This window comes from Oncorhynchus nerka, linkage group LG27 (assembly GCF_034236695.1).
Source record: "Oncorhynchus nerka isolate Pitt River linkage group LG27, Oner_Uvic_2.0, whole genome shotgun sequence".
Classification (NCBI taxonomy): domain Eukaryota; kingdom Metazoa; phylum Chordata; class Actinopteri; order Salmoniformes; family Salmonidae; genus Oncorhynchus; species Oncorhynchus nerka.
Genome location: NC_088422.1, coordinates 15164798 through 15189838, shown reverse-complemented (window position 1 = coordinate 15189838; position 25041 = coordinate 15164798). Strand labels below are relative to the sequence as shown.

General features: G+C 42.0%; 3 protein-coding genes across 4 annotated transcripts in view; 2 read left to right on the top strand and 1 right to left on the bottom strand.

The window, feature by feature from the left end:
• si:dkey-40c11.2 (drebrin-like protein B) overlaps positions 1-15705 on the top strand; it is a 44886-nt gene extending 29181 nt beyond the window's left edge. For both annotated transcript variants that reach the window (XM_029637199.2, XM_029637198.2), the window contains exons 5-16: positions 8825-8959; positions 9231-9308; positions 9685-9836; positions 9991-10045; positions 10140-10214; positions 10558-10666; positions 10842-11336; positions 11462-11755; positions 13937-14026; positions 14290-14414; positions 14765-14798; positions 14906-15705. In XM_029637199.2, coding sequence (XP_029493059.1) covers positions 8825-8959; positions 9231-9308; positions 9685-9836; positions 9991-10045; positions 10140-10214; positions 10558-10666; positions 10842-11336; positions 11462-11755; positions 13937-14026; positions 14290-14414; positions 14765-14798; positions 14906-15042 — 1779 coding nt within the window. In that variant the 3' untranslated portion in view covers positions 15043-15705. The remainder of the gene's footprint in view (positions 1-8824; positions 8960-9230; positions 9309-9684; positions 9837-9990; positions 10046-10139; positions 10215-10557; positions 10667-10841; positions 11337-11461; positions 11756-13936; positions 14027-14289; positions 14415-14764; positions 14799-14905) is intronic.
• Positions 15706-19419: 3714 nt separating this feature from the next.
• On the bottom strand, positions 19420-20900 carry hspb11 (heat shock protein, alpha-crystallin-related, b11). Its single transcript, XM_029637197.2, has 5 exons — positions 20690-20900; positions 20207-20313; positions 20005-20073; positions 19866-19909; positions 19420-19746 (listed from the first exon to the last, which is right to left on the bottom strand). The coding sequence occupies exons 1-5, from the start codon at positions 20779-20781 to the stop codon at positions 19657-19659; spliced, it is 402 nt and encodes a 133-aa protein (XP_029493057.1). The 5' UTR covers positions 20782-20900; the 3' UTR covers positions 19420-19656.
• A 13-nt stretch (positions 20901-20913) lies between these two features.
• smn1 (survival of motor neuron 1, telomeric) lies at positions 20914-24368 on the top strand. Its single transcript, XM_029637196.2, has 9 exons — positions 20914-21037; positions 21929-22000; positions 22244-22363; positions 22463-22654; positions 22832-23005; positions 23193-23267; positions 23573-23680; positions 23923-24004; positions 24218-24368. Exons 1-8 carry the CDS (start codon positions 20990-20992, stop codon positions 23977-23979), a joined length of 846 nt encoding a protein of 281 aa, XP_029493056.1. The 5' UTR covers positions 20914-20989; the 3' UTR covers positions 23980-24004; positions 24218-24368.
• The last annotated feature ends 673 nt before the right edge of the window (positions 24369-25041 follow it).

Sequence of the window (25041 nt, the reverse complement as noted above, 5' to 3'; positions counted from 1 at the left end):
CAGCTGTTAATTGAAATGCATTCCAGGTGACTACCTCATGAAGCTGGTTGAGAGAATGCAAAGATTGTGCAAAGCAAAGGGTGGCTACTTTGAAGAATTTAAAACATAAAATATATTTTGATATTATTATAACACTTTCTTGTTTACTACATGATACCATATTTGTTATTTCATATTTTTGATGTCTTCACTATTATTCTACAATGTAGGAAATACAAAATAAAGAAAAACCCTTGAAGGAGTAGGTGTGTCCAATGTCAGATTAAAGCATCTGGGTATTATATTCACATTGCAGTCTTGCTGTTCTTTATGTTTGAGCCCTTTCTCTGAGACCTGAGCTTTCCCCATCTCTCTGTCATGTATTAGTCAACATTGTCTCCATCACCATGTGGGGTCTATAAAACTACGTGACGCTTGTGTCATACAGCGTTACTGGAAGGTGGCTTGGATTAATAAATACTTACTCAATCAGGACATACAGACAGAGCCAGTTTGCTTTTATAGGTTTGGCCAGTCACCTCAAGACTCATTCTTACTGTAACCTTGTAAAAGATGTGGCTTCCAGGAAGCTGTGTGAGGTGGTTAACTTCTCGGTAAAAGGACAAAACTCACTTAATCTCCTGATTCGTAATGTAATTTTGGTGAGTTGCTTTTTAGGAGAGACTTATTTCTGGTGTAGCGCCCTCGTGTGGTGGAAAGGGCACCAGTGCTCCGTCAACATGCATAGACATTCCGGCACTTCCAGTTAGCCTAATCCTGCTCTGTCTTGAGGCATATTAATACTCCTACAGTGTAGATTTAATACTCCTACAGTGTAGATGAATTTAATTCATTAAATATCGTGGTTAGAGCGTTGGACTAGTAGCCGGAAGGTTGCAAGTTCAAATCCCCGAGCTGACAAGGTACAAATCTGTCGTTCTGCCCCTGAACAGGCAGTTAACCCACTGTTCCTAGGCAGTCATTGAAAATAAGACTTTGTTCTTAACTGACTTGCCTAGTAAAATAAAAAAATAAATATTCATTAAATAGTGTATCATACTATATTCATTAAATATAGTGTATGTTGTTGTTCCCAGTCCATATGTTAGAGTGCTATATTTGTTTAATACAAAAATACATTTGTGTTCCAGTCTGACAGTTCTGTGAGAAGCTACAGCACCAACTGAAACAACAAACATGACAGAAGGAGAGACTAGGATGTCTAGAAGTAGTGGGAACTGGGTTATTGTTGTTTTTTGTCCAAAACCCTTGGAATTATTAGTCAGGATTAGAACATTGGGATGTGTTCTGACCGAGTCAGAAAGCCCCATGGCAATTCTATTCTCTCTTTCTCTCTCTACAAGTCTCAGCTAGCAACTGTGTGAGGGTGAATCACTTGCAGCGTTTGAGTGAGTCTCATATTGTATCAACAAGTCTTTTGCACAATTGCTCATTGTTGCTCAATCTAAGTGGAAAAGACCAGTAGACCGTCAGGTAGACAGGTGACAGTGGAAGCAGTTGGGGTGAAAACTAAGGGGGGAATATTTAGGGGAATGAAGGGAACGAGACAGGACAAGTATAGAGGAGGAAAGTGAAGGAGTAAGAATGGGAGGATAGGAGAAGTCTATAAAAGATGACAGAGGAGAGGACTGGGTGTGTAAGGGGAGGTCTATGAAAGATGACAGAGGAGAGGACAGGGTGTGTAAGGGGAGGTCTATGAAAGAGGACCGAGGAGAGGACAGGGTGTGTGAGGAGAGGTCTATGAAAGAGGACAGATGAGAGGACAGGGTGTGTGAGGAGAGGTCTATGAAAGAGAACAGAGGAGAGGACAGGGTGTGTGAGGGGAAAGGGAAAAGAGGGGAAGAGAGAGGAGGAGAGGTTGTGCATGTTAATGAGAAAGCTGTTACCTTAGAGACAATATTAGGCAGAGGCCTTAGGCTTCTCCTTAACGGTCTCCTCTATCATCTGAAACATAATGACCGAGACAGTTAGGAGAAGCCTATCATCTGAAACATAATGACAGACCGAGACAGGAGAATTTACACCCTCTTCACCACAACGCCCTCCTTCCTCCCTCAGGGGAACCTCACACTGCTTGCGAGAAGTTAGGGAGGGAAAATAACTGTGTGTGGGCCTATTAAGTGTGATCGGACCAAGTAATTGGGCGTCACTCTAAAGCGTAAAGGTGGAATAAACGAGTCAGGAGTAGGTTTTCTTGATTGAACACAGTTCTCTATTGAGGGCATTTGGTCAACACAAACACTCCAACATAATCAACATAATGCTGCATCATTCACCCAAGTTTTGTCAAAATCGGGCCAGTGCTGTCTGAGATATTGCATGTGACTAACGAACGGACAGAGACAGATCCACACTCTGTGGGGGACAATAAAACTAGAAATAGTGACACAAGGAATAAATACACCGTGAATAAAGATAATGAGTAAAAATAACATGGCTATATACAGAGTCGATGTGCAGGGCTACGGGGTAGTTGAGGTAGATATGTACAGTGGCAAGAAAAAGTATGTGAACTGTTGGATTTAATAACTGGTTGACCCTCCTTTAGCAGTAATAACCTCAACCAAATGTTTTCTGTAGTTGCGGATCAGGGAGAATTTTAGACCATTCCTCTTTACAAAACTGTTTCAGTTCAGCAATATTCTTGGGATGTCTGGTGTGAACCTCTCTTGAGGTCATGCCACAGCATCTCAATCGGGTTGAGGTCAGGACTCTGCCTGGGCCACTCCAGAAGGCATATTTTTTTTATGTTGAAGCCATTCTGTTGTTGACTGACTTCTGTGTTTTGGGTCGTTGTCCTGTTGCATCACCCAACTTCTGTTGAGCTTCAATTGGCGGACAGATAGCTTTACATTCTCCTGCAAAATGTCTTGATAAACTTGGGAATTTGTATTTCCGCCAATGATAGCAAGCTGTCCAGGTCCTGAGGCAGCAAAGCAGCCCCAAACCATGATGCTCCCTTCACCATACTTTATAGTTGGGATGAGGTTTTGATGTTGGTGTGCTGTGACATTCTTTCTCCACACATAGTGTTGTGTGTTCCATGCAAACAACCCAACTGTAGTTTCATCTGTCCACAGAATATTTTGCCAGTAGCAAAAAATCCAGGTGCACTGTTGCGAACTTCAGATGTGCAGCAATGTTTATTTTGGACAGCAGTGGCTTCTTCCGTGGTGTTCTCCCATGAACACCATTCTTGTTTAGTGTTTTTTTTATGTATATGTTTTGTTCGGTAAAGTTCATATTTATATCCAAAAATCTTATTTTACATTGGCGTGTTACGTTCAGTAGTTCCAAAACATGCAGTGATATTGCAGAGAGCCACATTAATTCACAGAAATACTCATTATAAATGTTGATGAAAATTCAAGTGTTATGCATGGAACTTTAGATACACTTCTCCTTAATGCAACCGCTGTGTCAGATTTCAAAAGAACTTTACGGAAAAAGCATAATCTGAGAACGGCGCTCAGAGGCCAAACCAGCCAGAGAAATATCCGCCATGTTAGGTTGTCAACATTAGTCATACATAGCATTATAAATATTCCCTTACCTTTGATCTTCATTAGAATGCACTCCCAGGAATCGCAGTTCCACAATAAATGCTTGTTTTGTTCGATACTGTCCATTTATGTCCAAATAACTTATTTTGTTAAGGCGTTTGGTAAACAAATCCAAAAGCACGATCTGGTCCAGTTGGACGAAAAGTTCAAAAAGTTCTATTACAGGTCGAAGAAACTTGTCAAACAAAGTATAGAATCAATCTTTAGGATGTTTTTATCATAAATGTTCAATAATGTTCCAACCGGGGAATTACATTGTCTGTAGAAAAGCAATGGAACGAAAGATACCTCTCATGTGAAAGTGCGTGACTGAGAACGAGGCTGCAGGCAAACCCCTTAGTCAAACAGCTCCCATCCGGCCCCCCTTCACACGAGAAGCCTGAAACAACGTTCTAAAGACAGTTGACATCTAGTGGAAGCCGTAGGAAGTGCAAAATAACCCATATCCCACTGTGTATTTGATAGGGGTGAGTTCAAAAACTACAAACCTCAGATTTCCCACTTCCTGTTTGAATTTTGTCTCAGGTTTTTGCCTGCCATATGAGTTCTGTTATACTCAGACATCATTCAAACAGTTTTAGAAACTTCAGAGTGTGTTCTATCCAATACCAATACTAATATGCATATATTAGCATCTGGGACTGAGTAGGAGGCAGTTCACTCTGGGCACGCTATTCATCCAAAAGTGAGAATGCTGCCCCCTATCCCAAGAACTCCAATTTAGCTGACTCCTGACTCCAATTAGCTTTTGGAGAAGTCATTAGCCTAGGGGTTCACAGTTTTTCTAACCTACACTGTGAATGTTTAAATTATGTATTCAATATAGACAAGAAAAAGACAATTTGTGTGCTATTAGTTTAAACACACTGTGTTTTGTCTATTGTTGTAACTTTGATCAGATCAAATTTGATGACCAATTTATGCAGAAATCCAGGTAATTCCAAAGGGTTCATATACTTTTTCTTGCCACTGTACATATAGGTAGGGTTAAAGTGGGTAAGTAACACAATAGATTATTGACATTAGCAGCAGTGTGTGTGGCGTCAGTGTGTGGGTGGGTAGAGTCCAGTATGTGTGCATAGATTCACTGCAATAAGAGTTTGTGCAGAAAAGGGTCAAAATGTCAAATGCTTGGTAAACAACAGGTGTAGACTGTGACAGTGAAACACTTACTTACAGGCCCTTCCCAACAATGCAGAGAGAAAGAAAATAGAGAAATAATAGAAAAGTAAAACAGGTCAAAATAGATGCACAATGAGTATTGATAACTTGGCTATAAACAAGGGGTACCAGTACGAGGTAGTTGAGGTGTACATATAACTAGGAATAAAGTGACAGATAATAATAAACAGAAGCAGAGAGAACAGTCTAGAACTTAGGTGTCTGGAGTCTTTGATAATTTTTAGGGCCTTTGTCTGACACCGCATGGTATAGAGATCCTGGATGGCCGGGAGCTCTCACCCAGTGATGTACTGGGCCCTCCGCACTACCCTCTAGCGCCTTGCGGTCGGATGCCAAGCAGTTGCAATACCAAGTGGTGATGCAGCCAGTCAAGATGCTCTCAATGGTGCAGTTGCATAACTGGGGCCCCAGTGTTGAGGGTCACCGTGGCAGATGTGTGTACCCTCACCACCTGGGGACATCCTGTCAGGAAGTCCCGGATCCAGTTGCAGAGGGAGGTGTTCTGTTGCAGGGTCCTTAGCTTAAAGCACTATGAGGGCACTCTGGTGTTAAACGCTGAGCTGTAACACCATTCTCATGTAGGTGGTGTTCCTTTTGTCCAGGTGGGAAAGGGCAGTGTGGAGTGCAATAGAGATTGCGTCATCTGTGGATCTGTTGGGGCGGTATGCGAATTGGAGTAGGTCCAGGGTTTCTGGGATGATGGTTTTGAAGTGAGCCATGACCAGCCTTTCAAAGCATTTCATGGCTACAGATGTGAGTGCTACGGGGCGATAATCATTTTGGTTACCTTGGCGTTCTTTGGCACGGAGACTATGGTGGTCTGCTTGAAAGAAGTTGGTATTACAGACTGAGTCAGAGAGAGGTTGAAAATGTCAGTGAAGACACTTGCCAGCTGGTCAGCGCATGCTCTGAGTACACATCCTGGTAATCAGTCTGATTTACCAGGATGCATGTTAACCTCTCTGGGATATGTTGGACGGTAGCGTCCCACCTGGCCAAAAGCCAGAGAAAATGCAGAGTGCAAAATTCAAATAAATTACTATAAAAATCAAACATTCATGAAATCACACATGTAAGATACCAAATTAAAGCTACACTTGTTGTGAATCCAGCCAACGTGTCAGATTTCAAAAAGGCTTTTCGGCGAAAGCAAACGATGATATTATCTGAGGATAGCACCATAGTTAACAAAGAGAGAAGCATATTTCAACCCTGCAGGCGAGACACAAAACGCAGAAATAAAAATATAATTCATGCCTTACCTTTGATGAGCTTCTTTTGTTGGCACTCCAATATGTCCCATAAATATCACAAATGGTCCTTTTGTTCGATTAATTCTGTCGATATATATCCAAAATGTCCATTTATTTGGCGCATTTGATCCAGGAAAAACACCGGTTCCAACTTGCGCAACGTGACTACAAAATATCTCAAAAGTTACCTGTAAGCTTTGCCAAAACATTTCAAACTACTTTTATAATACAACTTTCGGTATTTTTTTAACGTAAATAATCGATACAAAAGAAGACTGGATGATCTGTGTTCAATACAGGACGAAAACAAACTGAAGCATGCTTTCTGGTCATGCGCCTCTAACAGTACACTTCAAGTTACCCTCATTCTGGATGGCCGTACTTCCTCATTACACAAAGGAAAAACCTCAACCAATTTCTAAAGACTGTTGACATCCAGTGGAAGCGGTAGGAACTGCAAGAATGTCTATTTTCAATGAAAACCCATTGAAAAGAGTGACCTCAAAAAAACAAATCTGAATGGTTTGTCCACGGGGTTTCGCCTGCTAAATAAGTTATGTTATACTCACAGACATGAGTTTTAGAAACTTCAGAGTGTTTTCTATCCAGATCTACTAATAATATGCATATCTTGTCTTCTGGGGATGAGTAGCAGGCAGTTGAATTTGGGCATGCTTTTCATCCAAAATTCCAAATGCTGCCCCCTATCCTAGAGAAGTTAACCTGTTTAAAGGTCTTACTCACATCGGCTACGGAGAGTGTGATCACACAGTCGTCTAGAACAGCTGGTGCCGCAAGCACATTTCAGTGTTGCTTGCCTCGAAGAGATCATAGAAGGCATTTAGCATGTCTAGTAGGCTTGTCACTGGGCAACTCGCGGCTGCATTTCCTTTTGTATTCCGCAATAGTTTGCAAGCCCTGCCACAAGCAACAGAGCCGGTGTAGTAGGATTCGATCTTAGTCCTGTATTGAAGCTTTGCCTGTTTGATGGTTCGTCGGAGGGTGTAGCGCGATTTCTTATAAGCGGGTTAGTGTCTCGCTCCTTGAAAGCGGCAGCTCTAGCCTTTAGCTCAGTGTGGGAGTTGCCTGTAATCCATGGCTTCTGGTTGGGATATGTACGTACAGTACGGTCACTGTGGGGACAACGTCATCGATGCACTTATTAATGCCATCAAATGAGTGCCGGAACATATTCCAGACTGTGCTAGTGAAACAATAATGTAGTTTAGCATCCTCTTCAGCAGACCACTTCTGTATTGAGTGTGTCACTGGTACTTTTGAGGTTTTGCTTGTAAGCAGGAATAAGGAGGATATGTTCAGATTTGCTAACTGGAGGGTGCGGGAGAGCTGTGTATGTGTCTCTGTGTGTGGAGTAAAGGTGATCTAGGTTTTTTTTCCGCTGCTAGTTGCGCAGGTGACATGCTGGTAGAATGGAGGTAAGACTGATTAAAGTTTTTCTGCATTAAAATCACCGGCCACGAGGAGCGCCGTCTCTGAATGAGCATCTTCTTGTTTGCTTATAGCCCTATACAGCTCGTTGAGTGCAGTCTTAGTGCCAGCATCGGTTTGTGGTGTTAAATAAACAGCTACGAAAAATATGGATGAAAGCTCTCTTGGTAGATAGTATGGTTTACAGCTTATCATGAGGTATTCTAACTCAGACGAGCAGAATTAAAATAAAAAAATGTTTGACGAGCATAACCTTGAAACTTCCTAAATATTAGAGATCGCGCACCAGCTGTTGTTAACAAAGAGACACACACCACGTCCTTGAGGTTACCTTTCTGTCCTGCCGATTCATATAAAAACCAGCTAGAATATGTTTTTTGAGAAACATAGGATCTTAGTTCTTCAGGTCCCGTTGATAGGGTAGTCTCGAACGGAGCTCACCCAGTTTGTTCTCCAGAGGTTGTACATTGACCAATAGAAAAGAGGGTAGAGGCAGATGATTTACTCGCCTCTGTTGTTTAATTGGGGCACCCACACGTCGACCTCTATATCGCTGTCTTTCTGGTCCAGGTTGGTCATTCGTCATTGTTGAATATCTGCATCCTGTCTGCTCTTTCCACTTTCCCCTCACCTAATATGCAACAACTGTTTTACATTCCTTTTGCTTTCTGTGAATTCTCTCTTCCTCCCCCTACACACACTCTCTCCCGTTTCTACACCTCTCTCTTCCCTCTCTATCTCTTCCAAACTGATACGTTTTGTCCTGTCTTCTCTAGTGTAAGCCAGAGACTCGTTTTGTCTGTCCTCATCGCTAAAGCTGTTACACAACTAAGTCCACAGCCAAGAGGAAACCACTGGGGGGAAAAGCTGTCAAAGAACTACTTCAGAGTGTTTGTGCGCGCATGTGTGTGTGTGTGTGTGTACATATGATTTCAGGGGGTCAGGGGGTAAATGAAAAAGGTGGGAAAATATCCCTTTCTCTCATTTGGAACAGAGTAGAATTCTATCTGAGCGATGTAGTTTCACACATTTTGATACTGTAGCAGCCAATAAAAATGCCATTATTTTGTCCGGAAAGTTCAGGAAAGGTTCAAGTGACATCATGCAAAGAGTCTGTGGCACAGCTGTAGTGTGCAGACCAATTTACAGCTGAAGGTTATCCTCGCTTGGAATGTCAAACAATGTTCAACTTGTTTCCCTTCAATAATCTTTCATGCTGACATGTTTCAGAACAAGTTTGTTCATCAGAGCACTGTCTGGGGCAGATATGAACATACAGCAACCAACCTGTCACTGGTGCATTATAGACTTGACATCAGATGCCTGTGTAGCAGCTCCCCACTGTACTCACACACACACTCGCTCTCGCTCTCTCAGGAGGCCTATGTGTTTATCAGTGCTGAGAGTAAGGAGGATGTGACAGAGGAGAAGATAGGTGCTGAGCTCAATAAAGTCCGCTCCCCGACAGAGCATGTCAGAAGAAGCAGTCGGTCCAAGGACAAGGAGACAGTGGTGAGTGGTCCCCTTGCAATACCATCTCTATCCACAAGAGGGGGTGCTAACACCTGGACACATCCTGGAACTGTGCCACACATTCAGATTCTCTGTTTTAATCTCTTGTCATAAATTGTACTTACTGTATGTTTACTTTAAAAAAAAATCAATCACGAGTTAAAAACACCCAAGGCTCCTTGTCAATAGTCTAAGTTACAAACTGTGTGTTCAAACAGTGTTGTTCTCCATTAACACTCTTTCCTCTGCGTCTGTATCTCTCTGTTGACAGGGCACGAACTACAGGAAAACTAACGCTGCCATGGAGATGAGCCGCGCCAACAGAGACTCCTTCTGGGCACGTGCAGAGGTAGTTTACACAGGCACACAGTCACAGCTACCCACAGGTAGCCTAGTGGTTAGAGCTTTGGGCCAGTAACTGAAAGGTTGCTAGATCGAATACCTGAGCTTACAAGGTAAAAATCTGTCGTTCAGCACAAGGCAGTTAACCCACTGTTCCTAGGCCGTCATTGTAAATAAGAATTTGTTCTTAACTGACTTGCCTAGTTAAACAAAGATAAATTAAAATTTAAAAAAGTTACCCTCATAGCTTAGACAGTTTTTCTAGTAATCCATCAATGTAACAGACTTAGTATTTACCTTCAATGTTCACATCACATCTTTAACGTTCACATTATCAACTGTTATTAAGTCTTCATCTATTGTGTTCCATCTCTCTCTCTCAGCGTGAGGAGGAGCGGAGGAAGGAAGAGGAGAGGAAGCGTGCAGTGGAGGACAGACGACGTTGGGAGAAAGAAAGAGTTTTGAAGGAACAGAAAGAGGCTGACGAGAGGGAGAGGAAGATGAACGAGAAACTACAGATGATCGAAGAGCAGAGGTCAGGACTAGGACACACACACACTGACTCAAGACTCAAACGATCTCTGACTCAAGGGTATCCTCTTGTGGCCATGTCAGGTATTGAATGTGTCCTCATAATTGGAAAGGCTACCTAAGACCTATAAGGTCTCTGACATCTCTGTATCTCTCAGGAGAATGCAGGTCCAGCTGGAGGGAGAAGTGAGGAAACAGGAGAAATCTAGATGGGTGAGAGAAATAACCAATTAGTGAGGAAGTTATTGGGCTACTGAAGTGTGTCTGAACTCGTGTCTGAATTCTGACCTCTGTTGGGGTGTGGCAGGAGCTGCAGGAGAGAGAGCATGAGGAGGACATGAGATTTCGCTTCAGACGCAGCGAGTCCATTGAGAAAGCAGCAGTGAGTCTCTCATACTGACCTCTCTTCTCCATATAAACTCCCATCATACTCTTCTCTAAACATACTACTTCCTTACCTGTTGTACCTCTCGCATACAATGTATCCCAATGCTCTGAAATGGCTTCCTAGTCTGCTGTCCTTCATCTGCACAGATCTGAAAACACAGGATAGGGCAAAGGAATATGGCCTTTTATAGGAACCAGTCTGCTTCTGTCAAGCCAGCGCAGATGAAGGGAAGGAATGGAGAGCAAGGAGTAGAGGAGGCAGCTCTAGACTATTGAGACCTGTAGTTTTCTTTACATCATTCAGTAAAGCATGGTGTGATTCCGCATCCTATCTGTAGGAGGCAGCGATGCTGGTATCACAGCGCTCCATGAACCCCAGAGAGTTTTTCAGACAGCTGTCATCAGTATCATCCCATAGCCCATCCAGCCCCGGCTCCCCCCGCACAGGTAAGTCGTGTGTGTGTGTGTGTGAGTGTTGACAAACCAAGAAGTGGCTCTACGCAATGTGTGACTATGAAGCCAGTAACAGTCAATCATGCCTGAACCTTAACAACCATTATCTGCCTGGTTGTAGTGTATTTCTTCATGTTGGTCTTTCTTCCCTCCCTCTCTCTCCACACAGTCAAACCTCCATTAAGGCGGTACCAGCGCAGCTTGACTGACACAGCATTCAACTTTGGGAAATCAGACAGCCCCATCCCCACTTCCCCCCGCAGTCCCACATTGGTCTCCCGCTTCCCAACCTCCCCCTTCCACCGCACCATGTCCCCGCCCAGCCCCATCTTCCGCCCAATCACCTCTCCCCAGAGCCCTCGCGCGCCCCTGGTGTCCCCTCCGAAATCGGCCCTCCACTCATCCCCACCTGTCTCAGCCCAGGCTACTCTCCCATCACCCAGCCTCCAGTCTCAGCTCCAAACCCAGCACTCTGCCCTCCCATCCTCTCCAGGCCTCCTCGCCAACATGTCCCTCACCTCCCCTCTAGAGAACCAGCTCCAGGCCCAGTTCCGGCCCCAGTCCCAGCCTGAGTGCTTCCCCTATCCCCTAGTTTCCCTGAAGCCTGTCTCAGCACCACAGCCTCCTACTGCCCCTGTGCCAGAGAGTCCACTGCAGCCAACAGGTAGTTCCCCATCATACACACAGCCTACTGTAGAATGACCATTGATGTCTTTCATACCATTATAGTGGGTTCTCAGTTTACCAGGGCTGCACTTAAAACAACATTGGTAATTATCTCTCTTCCAGAGCAGTACACAGCTGTACAAGTTGTACTGGTGGAGGAAGAGGAAGATGAAGAGGAAGACCAGGCAGAGCCAGAGCCCAGCATTGAGAATACAGAGTCAAACCCAAATATGGAGGAGGGAGGGGAGGGCTCAGCACAGGATTCAGACCTTACATCAGTACAGGAGCCTATGGCAGAGGAAGGAGAGGAGGCAAAGGAAGCTGGACAAGAGAAGGGCCAATCCGATTACAGCCAGGTCTCTGCTGAGCCATTCCTGGTCGAGCTTTCAGAAGAGGAGCAGGAGCCAGCAGTAACAGGTATACTTTGTACACTACCGGTCAAAAGTTTGGACACACCTACTCATTCAAGGGATTTTCTTTATTTGCACTATTTTCTACATTGTAGAATAATAGTAAAGACATCAAAACTATGAAATAACACACATCATCATGTAGTAACCAAAAAAATATATATTTTATATTTGAGATTCTTCAAATAGCTACACTTTGCCTTGATGATAGCTTTGCACACTCTTGGCATTCTCTCAACCAGCTTCACCTGGAATGGTTTTCCTTTTTTATTTATTTTTAAATATTTTTTACCCGTTTTTCGTGGTATCCATTTGGTAGTTACAGTCTTGTCTCATTGCTGCAACTCCAGTACGGACTCAGGAGAGGCGAAGATCGAGAGCCATGCGTCCTCTGAAACAAGACCCAACCAAGCCGCACTGCTTCTTGACACAATGCCCACTTAACCCAGAAGCCAGCCGCACCAATGTGTCGGAGGGAACACCGTACACCTGGCGACCATGTCAGAAGCACTGCACCCGGACCGCCACAGGAGTCGCTAGTGTGCGATGGCCAAGGACAAACCCTCCCTTAACCCGGAAGACGCTGGGCCAATTGTGCGCCACCCCATGAGTCTCCCGGTCACGTCCAGCTGCGACAGAGCCTGGACTCAAACCCAGAATCTCTAGTGGCACTGCGCCACTCGGGAGGCCCTTGGAATGTTTTTCCAACAGTCTTGAAGGAGTTCCCACATGCTGAGCACTTGTTGGCTACTTTTCCTTTACTCTGCAGTCCGATTCATCCTAAACCATTTCAATTGGGTTGAGGTCGGGTGATTATGGAGGCCATCATCAGGTCATCTGATGCAGCACTCCATCACTCTCCTTCTTGGTCAAATAGCCCAATAGTGTTGGGTCATTGTCCTGTTGAAAAACAAAATGATAGTCCCACTAAGCCCAAACCAGATGGGATGACGTATCGCTGCAGAATGCTGTGGTAGCCATGCTGGTTAAGTGTGCCTTGAATTCTAACAAAATCACAGACAGTGTCAGCAGCAAAGCACCCCCACACCATCACACCTCCTCCTCCATGCTTTACGGTGGGAAATACACATGCGGAGAAAATCCGTTCACCCCATACGGCGTCTCACAAAGACACGGTGGTTGGAACCAAAAATCTCCAATTTGGACTCATCAGACTAAGGGACAAATTTCAAACGGTCTAATGTCCATTGCTCGTGTTTCTTGGCCCAAGCAAGTCTCTTCTTATTATTGGTGTCTTTTAGTAGTGGTTTCTTTGGAGCTATTCAACCATGAAGGCCTGACTCACGCAGTCTCCTCTGAACAGTTGATGTTGATTTGTCTGTTACTTGAACTCTGTGAAACATTTATTTGGGATGCAATTTCTGAGGCTGGTAACTCTAATAAACGTATCCTCTGCAGTAGAGTTATCTCTGGGTCTTCCATTCCTGTGGCGGTCCTCATGAGAGCCAGCTTCATCATAGCGCTTGATGGTTATTGCGACTGCAAAAAGTTATGGAAATGTTCCGTATTGACTGACCTTCATGTCTTAAAGTAATGATGGACTGTTGTTTCTCTTTGCTTATTTGAGTTGTTCTTGCCATAATATCGACTTGGTCTTTTACCAAATAAGACCAAATTGGTATTTTACTATCTTCTGTAAACCCCCCTACCTTGTCACAACACAACTGATTGGCTCAAACACATTAAGAAGGAAAGAAATTCCACAAATTAACTTTTTATAAGGCATTTGAAATGCATTCCAGATGACTACCTCGTGAAGCTGGTTGAGAGAATGCCAAGAGTGTGCAAAGCTGTCAAGGCAAAGGGTGGCTATTTAAAGAATCTCAAATATAAAATATATATTTGGTTTGTTTAACACTTTTTTTGGTTACTACATGATTCCATGTGTTATTTTATAGTTGTTTTTATGTCTTCACTATTATTCTACAATGTAGAAAATAGTAAAAAATAAAGAAAAACCCTGAATGAGTAGGTGTTCTAAAACTTTTGACCGGTAGTGTATTTTTTTTGCATCTTGTATAGGCCTGTCCTATTATAATTTGTATTTTTTTTAAACAGGCTAAATACAACAATTGAAAGAGAATAAGAGTTTTATGTAATGAGAAGGTTGTGGAAAAAGTGTGTGACACATCAGACACAATATAACCACTGACATGTTATGTTTCAGATGCAGAGGTTATTCTTCAGCTAATCACACACAAGGTTGTGGTCCCGTCCACCTCCGATGAGGAGGAGTTGGTGGAACACAATGGTACAGGTATGTTACTCCACTCATCCAGTGAGAGGGATCTACACTAGCCTACATTACCCAAGTTGCTCTCAAACTGAATGAACCCTTCATGTTGATGAGATAACATAGAATAGACATACCAGATGCCTACATTGCAATTCCCTATCCTTTTCCAGGAATCCTCTTCCTCGTGGGCTTTTAAATCCATGAAGGCGATTGAAAAGTACACACTTGCTTAGCATAGGGTAGGGACCCAGAATACAACCACTGTCATGGTTCCTCTTTTCCAGAGCGATCCATGAGTCCACCTGAAAGGGACCAAGGTACTCCAGAGATGGCTGTTTGTTTTGATGAAGAGGAGGAGGACTTTGTTGAAGAGAATGAGGTTGAGGAGATTTCAGAGAATGGACAAGAGGTATGGAATGTTACACAAAGTCAAGAGGTATGGAAACACACAAAGTCATATGTACCCTGCCACCCTATTCACTACTGGGCTTCAAACCCGGTCCTGGAGACCCACACGGTGTGCAGACCTTTGTTCCAACCCTGTATTAATAAAAAGACATGATGATTAGTTGATAAGTTATAAAAGGTGTGTTAGTGCTGGTCTTTGGGTCTCCAGGACTAGGATAGAAAAACACTGACTAATTTAACATGAATGTCATGTCGATGACAACCAGGCGAGGGCTCTGCAATGGGAAAAATAGTGAATTGTGACATTTTCCTCAGACAGGGGGCATTCATGATTGTTTTTCTCTGTTTCAGACGTGTGTAAGAGCTCTCTATGACTACCAAGCAGGTCAGTTCTCAGTGTAACCATGGACACACATGCACACCTACACATACACACAGACACACACTATGATTCTCTCTGAGTGTTAAACTTGCCTTTCTCTTTCCTCACAGAGGATGAATCAGAGATCTCCTTTGAGCCAGGTGACATCATAAGTGCGGTGGAGACCGTGGACAAGGCCTGGTGGCAGGGCTGCACTAAAGATGGACGCCAGGGACTCTTTCCAGCCAATTACGTGGAGACCATCTAGACACACACACACACACACATACACACTCAGGGACTGAACACTCGTTCCCCTACATTGAAAACACCATAGTGTACTTTCTATATACATAGTCTTCCTTAGCTTCAATAGACACACAATGAACAAACTTCCCTTGGAATCCATGCCATCATCTGCCCCCATTCCAACTCGCCTGTGTTGTGGTGGAAGACCGTGTCTCCTGTTCGATCCAGTTAGACTCCGAACTGTCAGAAACACACAGTTGAGGTCCACCAAGATGTCTCCTTCGTTCCCTTCACAAGAGGAAGGACTGGGAAAGAGAGGGACCACCAGACGGGATGTCTGCAGGCTCAAAATGAGTCCCTCTACAACTACTATTTTGATGATTGTTACACTAAGCGATACTGTCTGTGTGAATGTGTCATTTCCTTGGTACATTTAACAGTGTTTTCTATGTTAATTAACTGAAACGTAAGGGACTGTCTTTCTTGTTTCTGTACTGGTGGTACGGTATGTGTATATAATCTGTTTTATCTAAAGCTTTTTTTGAATCCAAGCGGAGTGGTATTCCTACAGTACATCTGATGCTAATAGATAGCATTATGTTAATGTCACATACATTTAAAATGCTACTTGTAACTGTCTTTTTGAAGTGAGAACTTTAAAGTTAAAGGTTTGTTTCTACAAGTGTGCATGGTTTGTACTCCCTGCATTTACTCCACATTTACAAATAGTACCATTTACAAACATATAATACTCTTAAACATTAGCATATACATACAGTATATATCACATTTTTGTAAATATTTGAGTATATCTTCTCATGTGACAACACTGAAGAAATGACACTTTGCTACAATGTAAAGTAGTGAGTGTACAGCTTGTATAACAGTGTAAATTTGCTGTCCCCTCAAAATAACTCAACACACAGCCATTAATGTCTAAACCGCTGGCAACAAAAGTGAGTACACCCCTAAGTGAAAATGTCCACTCACTACTTTACATTGTAGCAAAGTGTCATTTCTTCAGTGTTGTCACATGAAAAGATATACTCAAATATTTACAAAAATGTGAGGGGTGTACTCACTTTTGTGATATACTGTATATATATATTACAGGTCTTGATTGTTTTTGTTATTACATTAAAAGACATACTATTTTGAAGTTATATTTCTTTATGAAAATAGCAGAAACATGAAGCAGAAAATAACTTTATCATGCATATTATACTATTAAATGAAACTTGAAACGTTACTTTTTAATCACTTTCAGAACTCTAGAATTTATTTTAGAACATGAATTCTAATTTCATTGAATCCAACCGAATAATAGTATAGTATGTATTTTTCCTCACAAAAAAAGCTTTGTACCATTTTAAAGTGTAAAACACTTGTACATTGTACTTCAGCTTGAGATGGATATTTACTCTCAGCTTCATGAGAATAAATATTTTTAAATTCTGAAAAAAATGATGGCTATGTACATTTTTGCAGAGTTTTCAACCAAGTTACATATATTAGCGTCATGTTTCCGTTTTGCATCCCTCGTCTAACACACGTAGTGGACGTTTACTTGATTGTTGATCAAGTGACAACTTTAAACTTTCCTCACATGTTCACTGTCTTCTCTCTATTCACTTCCTCTCTCTTCACTCCCTCTCTATTCACTTCCTCTCTCTTCACTTCCTCTATTCACTTCCTCTCTCTTCACTCCCTCTCTCTTCACTCCCTCTCTCTTCACTCCCTCTCTCTTCACTCCCTCTCTTCACTCCCTCTCTCTTCACTTTCATATTTACTCTCCCTCGATTTAAATGACGGGTGGATAAAAATAACAATTGCTCTTATTCAGGGACAACAACCACATACTAACAAATTAATTTTTGTATATATATATTTAACCTCCTTTAAGTAAAATACAGGTTGGAGTCATTAAAACTCGTTTTTCAACCACTCCACAAATTTCTTGTTAACAAACTATAGTTTTGGCAAGTCGGTTAGGACATTTACTTTGTGCATGACACAAGTCAATTGTTTACAAATGATTTCACTGAATTCACTGTATCACAATTCCAGTTGGTCAGAAGTTTACATACACTAAGTTGACTGTGCCTTTAAACAGATTGGAAAAATCCAGAAAATATGTCATAGCTTTAGAAACTTCTGATAGTCTAATTGACATAATTTGAGTCAATTGGAGGTGTACCCGTGGATGTATTTCAAGGTATACCTTCAAACTCAGTGCCTCTTTGCTTGACATCATGGGAAAATCAAAAGAAATCAGCCAAGACCTCAGAAAAAAAATTGTAGGTCTCCACAAGTCTGGTACATCCTTGGGAGCAATTTCCAAATGCATGAAGGTACCACGTTCATCTGTACAAACAATAGTACGCAAGTATAAACACCATGGGACTACTCAGCTGTCATACCACTCAGGAAGGAGACTCGTTCTGTCTCCTAGAGATGAATGTACTTTGGTGCGAAACAACAGGAAAGGACCATGTGAAGATGCTGGAGGAAACGGGTACAAAAGTATCTATATCCACAGTAAAATGAGTCCTATAACAACATAACCTGAAAGGCCGCTCAGCAAGGAAGAAGCCACTGCTCCAAAACCACCATAAAAAAGACGGACTATGGTTTGCAACTGCACAGGGGGACAAAGATCATACTTTTTGGAGAAATGTCCTCTGGTCTGATGAAACAAAAATAGAACTGTTTAGCCATAATGACCATCGTTATGTTTGGAGGAAAAAGGGGGAGGCTTGCAAGCCGAAGAACACCATCCCAACCATGAAACACGGGGGTGGCAGCATCATGTTGTGGGGGTGCTTTGCTGCAGGAGGGACTGGTGCACTTCTCAAAATAGATGGCATCACAAAGCCCTTACCTCAATCCCATAGAAATGTTGTGGGCAGAACTGAAAAAGCGTGTGCGAGCAATGAGGCCAACAAACCTGCCTCAGTTACACCAGCTCTGTCAGGAGGAATGTGCCAAAATTCACCCAACTTACTGTGGGAAGCTTGTGGAAGGCAACCCGAAACGTTTGACCCAAGTTAAACAATTTAAAGGCTATGCTACCAAATACTTATTGAGTGTATGTGAACTTCTGACCCACTGGGAATGTGATGAACGAAATAAAAGCTGAAATAAATCACTCTCTACTATTATTCTGACATTTCACATTCTTAAAATAAAATGGTGATATTAACTGACCTAAGACAGGGAATTTTTACTGGTATTAAACATCAAGAATTGTGAAAAACGGAGTTTAAATGTATTTGTCTAAGATGTGTGTAAACTTCTGACTTCAACTTTATAAGGGTAGCCTGGTGGTTAGAGCGTTGGACTAGTAACCGGAAGGTTGCAAGTTAAAACCCCCGAGCTGACAAGGTACAAATCTGTCGTTCTGCCCCTGAACAGGCAGTTAAATCACTGTTCCTAGGCCGTCTTAACTGACTTGCCTAGTTAAATGAAGGTAAAATAACATATCTAATTGGGCTGAATCCTAACCTTTGAACTTTTACAACAACATAGGCAGTTGGGCTCCCGAGTGGCACAGTGGTCTAAGGCACTGGATCTCAGTGCAAGAGGCATCACCTCCAGGCTGTATCACATCCGACTGTGATTGGGAGTCCCATAGAGTGGTGCACAATTGGCCCAGGGTCGTCATTGTAAATAAAAATGTGTTCTTCATTGACTTGCCTAGTTAAATAATAAAAATTATAAAAAAGCTTTGAAGTGCTGGAATGATTTCAGGATCAGAACAGATGACTCCTGAATCTCCACCAGGTTGTCTGATTATGCAGTATGTCGGTAACATGTTTCCCCATACATATGTATGTATCAAATAAATTATTATCTAGATTAGAATATTTCCCTCCAGTACGATTGCCCCAACTTCAGTGCCAATACAAGGCCTTTGTAAAAACCAATGATTGTTATCCCTAGTCTGTGAAAACAATTTTAACATGTGACTGTGTATAAAACCAACAAGGATTTGTTGTCACAATTTATGCAGTAAGATGTTTGCCTATAATGATTTGCGAACCCTCTATGTGTGACATTGAATCCTCGCACATGAACAGATTTTTAATTGCGCAATAATGTAAGATTGGAACGTGGGCATTTTTAAACACTTTCACTCCACAGGAAGTGTGAGATTATTCCCCAATAACACACTGTTTAGTAAACTTAAAATGTATTTTGAAAATGCATCTTTGGCCAGGCTACCTCTGCAGCACACAAATGCATGAGTGAAGAACATCCTTAACAATATAGTGGGATGACGGACACACTGATGACACATCAACAGCTGGAAAACCTTTGAAGTTTGAATACTGCCTTATTTCACTTCACATCAACTGTCACCATATGCTTTGGATCAAATGCAACTGTTAGCAGATTACAGCAGTAGTCAGATTTATTGAAAAGATTGTATTGCAATTTGGATTTGGTGAACAGGTAGACTGAAACAAACTATTAATTGTGCCTCAGGTGATGTCAAATTAAATCCTGTTTCATTACAAAAAAAGGTATAAACAACAACAACAAAAATGATGCAATGTAAAACATATTAGATATTCAGACAAACTCCTTAATAAGTAGAGCTGAACATTATGAGAAGGTACTATATATTTCATCACTCTACACTGACCCTGTGTACCGAGACAAAATGGTCATAACCAGAGGTAACGATGAAGCGCAAGTGTGTTGCAGTCGTTCCATTTAGCTGTAAAGAGGAAAAAACAAGACAAGTTCAAACCACTCAAAGTCACGTGTATATACAGTATATGCCATTTGCAGACACCATGTAGAACATTATGTAATTAGAATAGGAAGTCAACTCACTGGAATATCATTTGTTTGAAGATGCCCCTCTGTGTGTTCAAATTCTGAAACAAGATGCAATGAAGATTACAATACTGCTTTGAAAGGCAGACTTCATTTGCTTTGAGACACTGTGGATCCGTAGAGTGGCTTTGCTTACCTTTTTCTGAAATAGCTTCAAAGTCAGTAGCATCATCTGAGATGCTCTTCTCAATTTTAAGAGTCTTAACTGAAAGACAATGAGAACAAAATAACGGATACATTTCAAGCAACATGATCAAACTGTAGTAACTAAACATACACCAATACTTAGGTCTAGACAGTGTGCCATTTGATACGTTACTTTTGACCTTGTTTCATACCATTATAACAGTGCATTGTCACAAGGGCAATTTTCATAGATTCAGCGAAGCGGATTATGAACTCCTGTGGAAACATTCCAGTGGACATCCAGAATGTTGCAGTGTTCCTGAGAAGAGAGAAAGTGACTCATCAAGGTATGCACAGTGGTGGTGAGTTAATGAATGGTGTGGCATGGGGTTGCTGGCTGTGCGTTACTGACTGGTGTAACATGACATTGTATAGCAATAGGATGTTGACTTTGTGTGGAAATATTGTTGGGTGTCTGTACAAGACTGATAACGTTAGCTCGCTAGCTCTTCTCACGCTACCATAGCTAGATTTTTATCTTGATTTTAACAACAAAGCACGTAGCTAGATACTCTGACATACAGCACGTTTAGGTTAGTTTAGCTAGCTATATAACGTTAGCTAACAGCATACCAGATAGGCACAGAGGTTCTAAATTATATTTTAGAAAGAGTAAATAAATAAACCCGTCTCACCCGTCAATAATGTTTTCTGGAGGATGATTCTCATCACTGGACGCAGCCAAGACAATCTGAGCACCCAAAGAAACTAAAGCAGGATCTATCATCGTTTTAGCCAACAAATCACGACTTGCACGCAACTCTAGCTAGCTAGGTAAACAAAAGTGTTAGTTCGTTCCCAAGCCAACGTGCTAACTATTTTTGTCGCAGTTTTTACCACGTCATCATTATTTAGGAACGTCGGCCAGCGACGCACGTTGCTTCAGTAGCTGGGGGCTATCAAAGCTGTGAGAGCAGCCATATTTCTGCCTATTCATGGCACATGGGTGTAAAGATGTGCTTTTTGCTCGTGGAGCTGCACAAGTAAGTTATCAATTATGTAGCTACTCAGTCTGTACATCGCTAGCTAAGTGCGTAAATTGGTTTGCTAGTTGTTTGCTGATTGGCTAGATACCAACTAGCTAACATTAGCTAGTTAATAGCTAGCTATTGGGTCTAAACCTGGCACCCAGAGCAGTGTTGGATAACGTTACATCGAGTTAAACTTGTAATTTAACTACGTTTTGCAGGTGCTTGGTGGTAGTTTAATTAAATTCAAATCTTGGAACAGTAGTGTTTTCAGTAGTGTAATTACTTTTTTGATATGATGGTTCACACATTAGATTGGATGTAGTGAACTACTTTTTCAAATTAACATTAGTTATTTAAGTAAACACTTTTTTAAATGGGAGCTTTAGTGTAGCTTAAGTTCCCATTTTAAGTAATTGGCGTCTTGATACATCGCTTACCATGGAATGGAGTTTAGTCCTCTAGAATCTTGGTTAACAATATTTTCGGAGTATCCTCACAACACTGTTTCAGTGAAGGGTTAGTTATCGTTGTTAGTGGTAACAAGGCAGTTTGCCAGCAGATATTCCAGCATCAGTCACTCAAGTCTGATGGCCCAATTCCCAAAACGGTTTCAATTAGATATCTGGTTAGCAGGGATCTAGGAAAGTCACTGACATAAGATTAAAAATGATCAGCTGGCCATGTATGACTAGATGCTAGTTAGATAACCAGCTGGCCAGGCTAACTATGACCCATTTATTATGTATGAATATAGAGCCGTGTGCCAGTGCATCACGACTGGCTAGATGTAATCTTGGGTAGCTGGCTGTAGCTGTCTTGCTAGTAGATAAATATAAATAATGTGCTATGTAAAAGAGTCTCAGATGGTTGATTGCTCTTAAACTCATTTTCTTATTTTCCCAGAGTGACGATTCAGACATTTGGGATGACACTGCACTGATAAAGGCCTACGACAAAGCAGTTGCATCATTTAAGGTGCCATTACAGTGTTATAACATTGTTTGCCACCTCATTGACACTATTCTGCAAATAAAGCTAGTCTTTTTTTCCCTCTTTGTTAGAATGGTTTTGATACTTAGGTTGAGAACCATGCATGTACAGCTACAGTGACATGTCTCCTAAAGCAGCAACTCAGAACAGTGTCCTTGAAAATGTTCTATTGTCCCTATGTCATTCTCACATTTTGATGTTTTAACTATTCCTGATCCTGACTGTCAGACTGCCCTGAAAGGTGAGGAGGACACACAAAGCTCAGAGAGAGACAACCCTGGAAAGAAACGAAAAAACAACAGAAACAACCGCAGCAGAAAGAGAAGCAATGCTCCTCTGGATAAAGAGGTAGGTGGTACGTTATAAGAGATACAACGACCCATTAAAAAGGATCTGTTAACTGTTCCTTTAATCGGTTTAACAGTTATACAACGTGTTGTGTTGCAGTGGCGAGTCGGAGACTCCTGCTGTGCCTACTGGTCTAAAGATGGCAATTTGTACGCTGCCACGATCTCATCCATAGATGAGCAGAGGGGCACCTGTATAGTTGTGTTCACACACTATGGGAACGAGGAGGAGCAGAACCTCCGAGACCTTCTGATAGAGAGCTCAGAGGTAGATGAGGAAGCCCCTAGTAAGGTACGTTTAGGCTGTTTGTGGGGATGATTGCTGCATTCACCATACTGTTTTACTGCACATGAACTAGATCAGAATGGTTCCACCAGGCTAGTGGACCACCATTTATGTATTCAGCCTCTTGAACACATCTGACTGGAAACATTTTTGTCAGTGTTCGTGTCTCTTTCTGTAATGCAGGTTAAAGAAGCAGAGTCTTCTACAGAGGAGAGCGACAGGTCCTCCACCCCACACCCTCACAGTCATGTGCCACGCTCTAAACCCAAATTCAAATCCCCCAAAGGACCTCCTATGTCGGGTCCAGGCTTCCCTGGCTTTCCCCCAGGTCCCCCTCCAATGCCTGGCTTCAGAATGGTAAGAAGATTCTAATTGTAGGTTGTCAGTCACTATTTCTCCATGCATTTTTTTTTATTTTATATGTGGTTGTCTTACCATGTAAATGTAAGAATACATTACTCCAAGGAACCCCTGTAAGTGATAATGGAATGAATCTTTTGACAATGGAGTGTGCTGCACATTGAAGTTGTTGTTCTGTCTACAGGGAGACTCAAGGCGACCTGGGGCCTCCAGTCCCGCCCCTCCAGGATGGCCTCCTATGATGCCCTGTGGGCCACCGGTATGATGGAGTGCAGAAATATTTCCTCTGGTGCAGAGCTGTGTTGCCGTGGTAATAGTCCACGGCATGAGTCACATTTATAACAAGAATTCAATCCCTGCTTCCACTTTTCCCACAGTTTCTCCACTTGCCTGTCTCCCACTCTGATCTTCCTTACTCTCTGAATAAAGAGTCAAACCCCCTCTCGAATGTTTAGTGTTGCTGATAGAGAACACACGTGGAGCTTACTGAGCAGTGTTTTGTTAGGACATTTATCTCTGCAACGTTACGATAGATTCCCTCTGAACGCATTTTGTCTCTGTCAGATGATCCCTCCTCCTCCCCCCATGAGTCCAAACGGAGAGGATGATGAGGCTCTGGGCAGTATGCTGCTCGCCTGGTACATGAGTGGTTACCACACTGGATACTACCTGGTACAGTTACACCCCCTTCGCATACTGTAGATAGGTTTATTACATCAAAGCAATTCCTATTTAATACACATTGTGGCTTCTATGTGTGTACATTAGGTTGCATTCAAGTTCTGACAGAATCTGGGACGTGATTGGATCACGTGCCATGATTGCTCGGACATTAATTTTGAATTCAATACCAGGAGTAAATGGGTTCTTCAATGCAAAAGGAACTGTTTTAATGGTTTATTTGTCTCTTACAGGGTTTGAAACAAGGCCGCAAAGAAGCTGCGTCTGGAAGGAAGACTCGCCACAAGTGAGAAAGGGGACTTCTGTCCTTACCAGGTAAATAAACAGTCATTTGCTGTGCTTAGTCCGGTACTAAACTGATTTACTACCTGCTAGGAATGAATTCCATTGAATTCTTCCTTGACTGACTTATATGAGCCTCAGATGTTTAGATACTACAGAATAAATTCTTCCTCTATAATTGTTGCCATTTTTAACAAACCGTCAACTTACATCTTTAAAACATTTGTTCTCTGCTGTGTGTCCTAGGTGTGTGTCTCCATCCCAGATGAAGAGGACGGGAGTGTTGTCAATTAAATGTAAAGTGTGAATGCATTCCTGTTTCAAAACTCCGAAACACTTTGGAGGCATGTTTTCTATTCTTTGTAAATAAAACAAATAAAGGCTGTTTTAGCTCACATTTTAATGTTTCCTTTAATCTGTTTGATACATGTGAATATTCAACTAGTTGAGGTCACAAATATATAAGGAAAACTAAGATGGTTATATTTACAAGGGTGTTGATAAGGTGCTTGCAAAATGCACCTTAGATATTGTAACAATTCTTCCCCAGTAGATGGCAGGCTATTCCTGTACACACATTCAAGTACAGTGAAATTAGTTAATGGATGTTATAGTATTTGTTTAAAAGTTTCTACTTTCTACACCATATTCAATCATGTCAATTGATCAATTAAAGGTCAAATTATGAGCGTTTTGAAAGACATTTTCAATGGTGGCCAACAACATTTCATAAAATACCAAATGCATAATCTGTGATAATACACTCCTGTTATCTATCTCTGTGCAGCACAACTATTGTCTCGGCTCCCTGATGAGACCCTTCCGAAGCTAGGATGTATTCACTAGGAAGCAGACATGATGAAATGGGGATGGACCTACCTGAATTTGCTCAATAAAAGCAGTTTTCATTGCAAAACTGTTTGAATAATGAATACACCCCTGGTTTATCAATGCCAAAATAGTTTTACCAAGACCTTAGGCTGGAGGGAAGCCAATTTAGCCCCTCTGCCCGTAGCCATATACCACAAACCCTGAGGTGGCTTAATGGTATTATAAACTGGTTACCAACA

Excerpts from the sequence above, each read along its gene's own strand:
- smn1 (XM_029637196.2), top strand. The coding sequence starts at position 20,990 with ATGGCACATGGGTGTAAAGATGTGCTTTTTGCTCGTGGAGCTGCACAA. Across the intron at positions 22,001-22,243 it reads AAGCAGTTGCATCATTTAAG|ACTGCCCTGAAAGGTGAGGA; the intron begins GTGCCATTACAG and ends CCTGACTGTCAG. Across the intron at positions 23,006-23,192 it reads CAATGCCTGGCTTCAGAATG|GGAGACTCAAGGCGACCTGG; the intron begins GTAAGAAGATTC and ends TTCTGTCTACAG.
- hspb11 (XM_029637197.2), bottom strand. The coding sequence starts at position 20,781 with ATGATAGATCCTGCTTTAGTTTCTTTGGGTGCTCAGATTGTCTTGGCT. Across the intron at positions 20,314-20,689 it reads CCAGAAAACATTATTGACGG|GAACACTGCAACATTCTGGA; the intron begins GTGAGACGGGTT and ends CTCTCTTCTCAG. Across the intron at positions 20,074-20,206 it reads GACAATGCACTGTTATAATG|TTAAGACTCTTAAAATTGAG; the intron begins GTATGAAACAAG and ends ATTGTCTTTCAG.